Here is a 9,159-nt window from a genome sequence, read left to right as displayed (position 1 = left end):
ACCACCCAATTGAAAGGGGGTAATCTGCCACCACCTAGCCTTGTCTTCCCATGCAATGATGAAGTTATTGATGCTAATGAGGACATGGTAGATGAGATGTGGGCCGCAGTTCATGAGAAAGTTCATGAGAACATGTCTTCTATTAGTTCGCCTCCATTCTCTGAGGTGGATTTTACCAGGGGCACAGAAAACAAATTTAGACACCCAAGCATCCAGGAGGAAGTTCAAACAATTGTTTCTCCTAGAAGTAAGCATACAATGAAAACCTTACCATCATATCTGGGAGAATATGAGAACTGTTCTCAAACCTTGAGGATACCCTCCATGCATAAAAGGTTGACAAAGGAGAAAGATATGAGTATGGTGCAGGCTATTTTGTCGGCACCAGTGGCTTGTACCTTACCTTTGCTTGATTTGATAAAAATTCGACCTGAGTTGTGGAATGATATTGCCACAAGTTTGTTAGAGCAGGTATTACTACAAAAGGGTCACCATGAGTGTACTATACACTCTGAAACAAAGCATGTAATGCCAGTTCCTATCAACAAAGTAGGAAAATTTTGTGAGGACGATCAGGGAAATGCGACCCTCCCATTAGAAGTGCGAAAAGTATCTTCAACTGCAATACTTGATAGTGGCGCAGGAGGGGGGTGGTCAAAAAGCGAGCCAAGAGCAGCGAGCACAAAGCAATGAGTAGAGCTCATGTTCTTGTGAAAGTGAGCAAGTAGGGGCATGGTATGATGTTAAGCGAGCATGAAATGTTAAAGAGAAGAGTGGAACCACAGTGCAATTCTGTAGCAATCAAACAAAGAAGACATGAAATGTTCTAAAATGACCATTGTAATAATTTTTTTTTCGAACCAATGGTGCAGATACAAAAAATCACTATTAAACCCATATTGCTTGGCTCGCTAAAAAGATATTGAATCTATAGTATTCACAATGTTGGAGAGCCATTAGCAAACAAAAGACAATAGACAGGAAAATTTATAAAATAACCAAAACATTTCCAAAACAAGTACTACGGTTCAGCTGGTATGACATGACCCCCATACATATTTCAACTAAAGTGGGTTGCAGGTTCCTAAAGCTGTTGAGGATGACTTCTAATAGACTTAGTTAGCATGTCTTTTACAATTCTCTCAGAAATACAAACTTGATGAATATGCATATTGTTGTTCACATCCTGTCCAAGAATCATTAAGAACACAAAGTATATGTGCTTGCATGCAAGATATGGTCTTTTCTTGGCCACTCTATCTCTGAACTCCACACATGAACACATTGGATTCTTCTGAATAGTGACCTCTATCAGAGATGTGTCTTGGCTCCCATTGGTCAATGGATTAATACTAAATGTTTCCTTTACCCCTTCTATATGTATATGGCTGCCTACAACTTCTGCATGCATATCTAAGGCTGCAGTGATTTGACCAAATGCAGCCTTTGAAATTCCTCGTCGATATGGAAATTGTTTCACCTCCTTGTTTGTCTCGCTAGTGCCTTTTGCAAGCTCCTTTTCTAGAAAAAACTCAAGAGGAATACCAATGTCATATCCTGCTCTAATAAGCTTGCAGGCTTCTTTCACTTGTAACTTGGTACCTTTAGCAATGGGCCAAACACAAGGGACATCCTCTGGTGGATGTAATACGTGTCCTAAAGGAGCAGTGCTCATTCATGCACTGGAAGGTTCCCCCGCAGAAGCTCTTCCTAAGAACAAAAGTTTTATTGGCCCTAGTTTGCGTTTGTGGCTTTGTCCAAATGTTGCCCTCGTATTTTTGCTCCATCCCTTCCATACCTTTCCCACCTTCAAGCTCATATGTACTGAACTCTGGGTACACCTTGGGAAGCTCTTTTACCTTGCCTTTGTAATCACAATCATGGATTAAAGTGTGCAAGACATCAGTAGGAGGTAACATGCGGATTATTTGAAAGCAAGAGACCGCAGTATCAAACTGAACATCTTCCTCTTCCAAATGTTGAAAGCACTTTTCCACAGGAGAGACCTCTATCTCCTCTTGCAATGACCCATGTGCTTGGACATTGATTTCTTCTATCTCTTCAGTGTCCAAGTCACTGTAAAGCACAATGCTCTCTAATTCAATGCGCAATGCAAAACAGAAAATGTCAAAGTCAAAGTTAATGCCACTTACATTGGAGTACTCTTTCGAGAACCGGGAGGAAATATAGTTGAGGGGCCTTGTTCTGGGGTCTCAAAATAATTCTCTGATTTGGCAATATATACAGAGGACAATGAATGCTCCAAGATAAAATATGCCTCGTCTCCAATCCCTGCATACAAGTGTAAAGGACAAATGGGCTCATACTCTCCTCCAATTTCAAGTAAGGCCTCCACATTTATCCCACCAATAGTTCCAAGCTTCCCCCGGATCATGTTGATTGACACAAGACATTTGCCATTCAAGAAGGGGACTCGAATGCATGCACCCATTGTAGAATGGAGAAAAACACGAGCCTCCCTGCATAATGCAATCACAACAACAATTAAGGAATTTACATTGAATATTAGCCAAAAATATTTTAATACTAGATGTTCTTGCTCTAATCAATAGCATATACTAGCCATAATACAATTTTACCAGGCTCATTTTAAGACTATGGGTAGAAGCAAATAAAAATATTTATTGCAAAAATAGTCATAATGAAGGGTATCAAAAAGAGTACATGTATATATGTATATATGTTTGTGTGTACACGTGTGTGTATGTATACACACACACACGCACACACACACACACACATATTTGCTTTGTGTTAGTTCTTGCGCTTTTTCATAATCTCCTGTTAGATTTCAAAAACTCTACCAGTTGGATGCCATAGCATAACTGTGCTATAGATTTAAATAAATCGGAAAAATATTGACCAAACCCTTAAATTTTAGTGTTGAAATTCATTAGTGTTAGGATAAAAAAATTTGTCCAGTGCCTAACTTAGGGTTTTTAGTAGTCGGCTACTTCTTATGAAGCAATTACTTAACGCTTTTAGTCGTCCTCCACACAGAAGCATCTTCCCTCGAACACATACGCAGAGAAGCGATCATGAAGCATCATACGTCTCCCCAGCAAAGAAACGCTGATCTCATGCGCAGGGCCCTCTCCCCACTCCAATCTTTCTCCCCAACAAAGAGACACAGAAAGGTATCATCATCCATGAATTTGTGCTATTTTGCTTGAATGAATTTGTGCGCTCAGCGCACAAAATAATAGGATGTTTTGCTGCCGCCACACTCCACACACAGTAGTATGAGATGTGCGGCATTACTTCTTGCTATTTTTCTTGAATGAATTCGTGCGCTCAGCGCACAAAATAATAGGATGTTTTGCTGCTGCCACACTCCACACACAGTATGAGATGTGCGGCGTTACCTCTTGCTATTTTTCTTGAATTAATTTGTGCGCTCAGCGCACAAAATAATAGGATGTTTTGCTGCCGAGCAGTGACAAAATCATCACGATTTTGAGTTCGTTTCAAGCTTCGGGGGCGCTGCCCCCGAACTCCCCCGCCAAGGGCGCTGCCCCCGAACTCCCCCGAACTCCCCCGGCCCCCCTTGGATCCCCCCGGCGGCAGAAATTTGGAGAGAGTAGTGTAAGAACATGCTATCTATATGGTGCTGTCTCAAACACATTGCATAGACTGTCTCTCTTACTACTGTCTATATTATGCAGACTTTGTGTATACAAGAAGCTCAAAAAACTCACATTTGATGTCTTCTTGGTTGAGAAACGGCTCACACAGTCGAGAGAGGAGACCAGCAAACATGTGCATCTAAAGAACAATAGCACAAAAAGAAAAAAGTTTGTCCTTAAAAAAGTGTTGGATTGCGAAATATCACTTCTAAAGTTTATTAGTACTCAATATTGAATGCCTTCAGATTTGGGCTACCGAATCTTTATATATTTTCCAATAAATTTGAATGCCTTGAATTGAACACCTGAAAAGGGCTCCGTAAATATTTTCCAATGGAGATTTTTTTAAAATATTCAATACGGCTTTGAATGCCTTGGAATTTGGGCCAAAGCACTCCATATGATAATCTCAAAGATATTCTGTTCGTTATAATGAGTTGGCCGTTTTGTTGGATAGTGAATGTGCCACCTTTGTTTGATGATTGTGTTGCAGAACTGAATTTAATCTCTTTAGTGAGTGTGCCACCTTTTCTTTAAGTTTGTGTCGTATTACTGAATTTGCTGTTAAAATAATCAATTAATTATACAATACGAGTACAATACTATTTGAAGATTTGTTCTTGTATTTTTGCATGGCTATCTGGTTTTCAAATGAGTTCGAGTCATTTCACTAGAGCATCTTGCTTGAAAGGTTCTTGTTGTGCAAAAATGGATGAGTTACCTCTTGCTAAGCGGAAAAAGAGTGTGCAGGTTGGCCCAGGTGAGAGCTCATCGAGACACACAAGGAGGCAAGCTGATTTTTCTAGCACTTTGGAGCAAGCCGCCTCCTCAAACCCTACTACTACAGAGCATGCGGTACATATCATAGATGACACTAACCTGGAGGTGGATATGGATAGGCAGCATCTACATAGTGATGAAAGAAATGAGGAGGATGGACAAAATGTAGTGGGGGCAATTGAGGAAAATAAAGGTGATCAAAATGAGGGTGAGAATACTCAAGGTGGTGATAATGAGGATGAAGGTGAGAATACTGAGGATACTGGGAGAGAGATAGAGGGGGAAGAGAACACACATCCACTAGAGGATCAAGAAGAAACAGTTGTCACAACCCAAACTGAAGGAAGCAAGCAGAAAAAAAATAAGGTTGATATTTTTGGGAAGATTCTAGAGACATCTACTCCACAAGCCTTTTTAGATAGGATAGGAGTCAAATTTAGGTCTCCACCTCCACGTGTTCCTCTCTGTAGGATGATCCAGACGGAGGCAATCCGAAAGGTTTCTCCCTCAACAGATAAATCTCTTACTCGAAGCTTCAAAAAACTAGGTGGGTACATTGAGAGCATGGGAGCTTTCACAGTATCAATTATGGACTTGGAAGGGGAGGAGACACCATTGACACAAGAGAGGGAGGAATCTTGGGATGAGCATTGGAGGACTGTGAATCAACAATTTGAGGAAACTCTTGCACTTGACCCCGAGTGGGGTCCGTACTTGAGCCGAAAAATGGTGCATATTCTTGATGGTAATAATCGACACAATGCTTGGATGGACTGCATTTCTACAGGTGAGTTCTCATTGGGATGTTATAGTTTCTTATGCTTCTTTGTCCTTCCTAATTTTGTGTTTTATTACAGGGTTTCAAGGGGATTTGTCCATGCATTGTTGTGTTCTCTGTAAATTTGATGTGTTCGAGCGGAGGGATGTGGGTGAGCTTTTGTTTTCATTGTCCAGGTTGAACAAGTAAGTTAATTTGTCATCAGAGTCTCCTTCTATGTCAAGTAAGTTGTTTGTACTCAAGAATATTAACATATTTCTTCTTTGTTTTGTAGGACGCATGATTATGCATTTGTGCCAACCACATTTGGTGATCGTCTATTTCAACTAAGAAGATTGGGAGAGTCCGACCTAACAACTCTCATGGCACATTTGGACAATGAGGACAAGCTATGGGTTGAGAGAGAGATGCAGAGTGCATCTGCCAGAGGAAGGCCTAGTTGGCTTCATTTGCCAATCCAGATTATGACTTGGCTCTTGTTCAAGGATGAGATGGAGCAAAAAATTGATGAGGCATCAAATGGACCACTTGCCGAGTCTGCTAGGGAGAATGTGACTCGAAAGGTAGAAGTTCTCTACAGAGGAAAAACATCAAAATATGCAAGGATTGCTGATCCCTCCAACGGTGAGGCCTTTTGGTGTGCAGTGCTCTCCCTCCCATGGCATGCGTCAAGCAATCATGTGGCCACAGAGGAAAAGCTCAATATGATAGGTTCTGCTTGCATCAGAGACACAGATAAGGCTCACATTGTCAAGCTATTGGACAACTCTCAGGCTGCAGTGCGATCACTTGAGGGTATGCCAAATGATAAGACAAAGGTTAGGGAATGGCTGCACATGTACTCCTACTGGCTTCAGATCACGGAGCTGGGTTTGAGAATCCAAAATGATATTAAAAATGCCGATCGAGTCAGGTTGCCAGGTGAGAGCCGATTCACCTCTTTTGTTGTTCTATGCAGAAGAAAGTACTTCAAAAGGGCTTTCAAAGTGCACGAAGGAGGCATAAAATTTAGCCATGATATTGACCATCAACCAGGCCTACAAAGTGCTACACGGCGAGTCGTTTATAGGTTTTCCTCCAACATAACCCAGATATTCCTTGTTAAAAAACATGCATGCTTCTTTCTGTGTGTTGTTTTATCATTTGTGCTTTGGCTTGCAGATGGTTGCTTTCTGAAATTGAGGAGCACCAATTGGATATTTTACCCCCTCTCGCTAGTGTGTGGCTTTGTGTTGACAATCAATCTTATATGTATGCCGATTTGAAGCTTGGAAGAGTAAGTGATTGAATTTGTCATTTTGAATCCATGATTGAGAAACATGTTCATATTGAGGGTGAGTTATGTTTACCCATGTTTGTCATTGAACAGGCCATGTCAAGCATAGAGTCTCGTTTCTGCCCGTGGTGGTTGGACCTTGAAAGAAACCATGTGCCTGAGGAGGAGCTTGATCTGTATCGCCAACATAAGTCTATATTGGAGCTTCGTAGCCAGCAAATTGATCATAATGAGGCCACATCCACATCACATGCAACATCGATTGCATCGGCTTCTTTTCGTAAGTCATTGCCAGTGAATTTAGGGAGGGAAATAGTGAATCGTGCATTGGAGGTGAATCGAGCAATGGAAGCAAATAGGGAGCAGAGTCAACAACAGACATCCAATAGTAGTGCAGGCGGGATACAACCAACTGACATCATAACCAAGACATTGCAAGCTCCAGGTATGTGAGCTTCCTACCTCATCTCTATCGTGATCCGATTGTTTTGACTTGAGACTATGTGTGTTAAATGTCAAAAACCTGTCTATAGGAACCATTTATGCCTTCAATGTCAGTATTGAGGACCTTGCAGCTACTTTTGTGAACATGGAGGATGCATCCTCATTGGGAAAGCAAGTGCTTGATGCCATGAATGTTATTTGCACAGTAGGGAATGTCAAGAGTAGAGGGTCCGATTACTGTGTGGAGTTGATATTTGCAGACTTCCCCTCAAATATCATCATTGGAGGTTGTGTTGCAAACAAGGTTCCATATTGGAATAAGATTGGGGATGGCATGTATGACTCTACTTTTAAAGTTGTTGATTCTTGTCTCTCGGATCGAGGCTTCTTTACATGCCTTTACACTATGGAAGAAGGAGTGACCATTGAGCAGGTTGCACAGAGCGTTGGGTTTGGCATTTATCATAGACAGGTTGTGAGGTGTACTCCACCTATTGGGAAGAAGATGGGGCAAATGATTACTACCCAGGTATTGGTGTTGTTCTCTTTGGGGCTGTCATTTGTGCAAATCTTCTTTGTCCCATTTAAGGTGAAAATGCATGAACAACCAATGTGTCTTTGCTTGTAGGTCACTTGTCTAATATTGGCTGTTTTTGTTCGCTCAACATCTCCTGCTACAAGCTTTGTGATGCATGGGGATCAACTAAGGGATTTGGCACTAGGTGATGATCTTGATGTAGGGCAAGATCTTATCTTTGACATGTATGTATGCATTCAAATCAAGATAGAATTTAAAATGATTTTCGGTGATCTTTATGGCATATGGTTAATGGTTTGTGTGCGTTTTCAAGAGTGCCATCGGAGGATCTGGTGAAGAGAAAGGGTAGACCATGGCGGGGCGGTTGTCAGAGAGGTCAGCGGCTTAGCAAATACATCGTCTCCGTCTTCAGTCGTCCTGGGGACACGATTTTGGATTTGTTTGCTGGCACTGGAACTCTTGGGCTAGTGGCAGCATTTATGGATCGCAATGTCATAATGTTAGACAAGGATGAGCGGATCTATGATCACCTGTTAGAACCATACTCAGCAAAGGTATGCATGTTGAAAAGATAAATATGTTAGTAGAGAATAATTTTGTATTGATAAAGCTTATTTTCTTTTCTTTGTGTCTCTTGCAGTTATGAGGATCACATGTCTACATCAGAATGCCATTAGAGATAGTCTTTTTTTTAATTGAGACAATCATTTTTTTGGGACTATTGGAAGTAATGTTTTGATGGATGTTATGCTTCTGAATGTTTTTTACAATAGCATGTAGCTGATTGTTGGACAATTTTTATTTGGATTATAAAATTTTTAAATCCTATGGTTATGGTTTCTAAAGAGTATTATATTGTTGTGTCAGTGGTATGGCTATTAAAATTGGTGTGCATCTTAATGGCTTGATTTCTATGCTCTCTGGTCGCTGTGGTTTCCATGTGGTTGCAAACAATAGTTTGTTTCTATTAGTAGCTCAATGACCAATTCAACGTCTTTTTAGCGAGCCAAGTAGTATGAGTTTTGTAGTGATTTTTTATATCCGCACCATTCATTTGAAAATGCTTTATTTGCAATAGTCATTTTTAAACTTTTTTAGTCTTCTTTGTTCTGTTCATTATAGAGTTGCACTATGGTTTCACTCTTCTCTTTAACATTACATGCTCGCTTAACATCATACCATGCCCCTACTTGCTCACTTTCACAAGGACTTTATTTCTACTCACTGCTCTGTGCTCACTGCTCTTGGCTCGCTAAATAGACGCACCCGCGCAGGAGTGGGCATTGTGACAAGGTCCATTTGGGAAAAATGGGGCAAACTAGCTATTAGGAGTACCAGGATGCGCTTGCAACTAGCAGATGGAAGCTTAGAACATCCCCTTGGGCTGCTCGAGAACATATTGGTCACCACATGTGGGATGGAATATGAGCACACCTTTGCAGTAGTGGATTTTGGAAAACATCCAAACTATGAAGTGATATTGGGTAGACCATTCATGCGACAATTTCAAATGATTCAAGATTGGGGATACAATTTTTTGTACCTCCGACATGATTCTGTCATCACAAGGGTCAACCTAAGGAATCACTCATATCGTGATGTAACAAGGTCTCCAATAGATGAGTTTGATTCTGCTTCATCTGAAGGCTCAAGAGTTACATTGTCTGATGGGCGAGAAGATCTATGGATGTGTGGA

At 40.9% G+C, this 9,159-nt stretch overlaps 1 protein-coding gene across 1 annotated transcript; it reads left to right on the top strand.

The window, feature by feature from the left end:
* Window positions 1-5,485: 5,485 nt before the first annotated feature.
* LOC147628733 (uncharacterized) lies at window positions 5,486-6,714 on the top strand. Its single transcript, XM_086814230.1, has 2 exons — window positions 5,486-6,274; window positions 6,367-6,714. The coding sequence occupies exons 1-2, from the start codon at window positions 5,568-5,570 to the stop codon at window positions 6,491-6,493; spliced, it is 834 nt and encodes a 277-aa protein (XP_086670356.1). The 5' UTR covers window positions 5,486-5,567; the 3' UTR covers window positions 6,494-6,714.
* Window positions 6,715-9,159: the final 2,445 nt, after the last annotated feature.

The sequence above is a fragment of the Cibotium barometz genome, chromosome 19 (assembly GCF_041138505.1).
Source record: "Cibotium barometz isolate CiBa-2024 chromosome 19, ASM4113850v1, whole genome shotgun sequence".
In the NCBI taxonomy this organism is placed as follows: domain Eukaryota; kingdom Viridiplantae; phylum Streptophyta; class Polypodiopsida; order Cyatheales; family Cibotiaceae; genus Cibotium; species Cibotium barometz.
The sequence above is the reverse complement of the archived record's forward strand: the minus strand, read 5'-3'. Positions and strand labels throughout refer to the sequence as shown.

What these genes read in the sequence shown, in the direction of transcription:
- LOC147628733 (XM_086814230.1), top strand. Translation starts at nt 5,568, where the DNA reads ATGGCACATTTGGACAATGAGGACAAGCTATGGGTTGAGAGAGAGATG. An exon ending in ACACGGCGAGTCGTTTATAG is followed by an intron (nt 6,275 to 6,366) that starts GTTTTCCTCCAA and finishes TTTGGCTTGCAG; the next exon opens with ATGGTTGCTTTCTGAAATTG.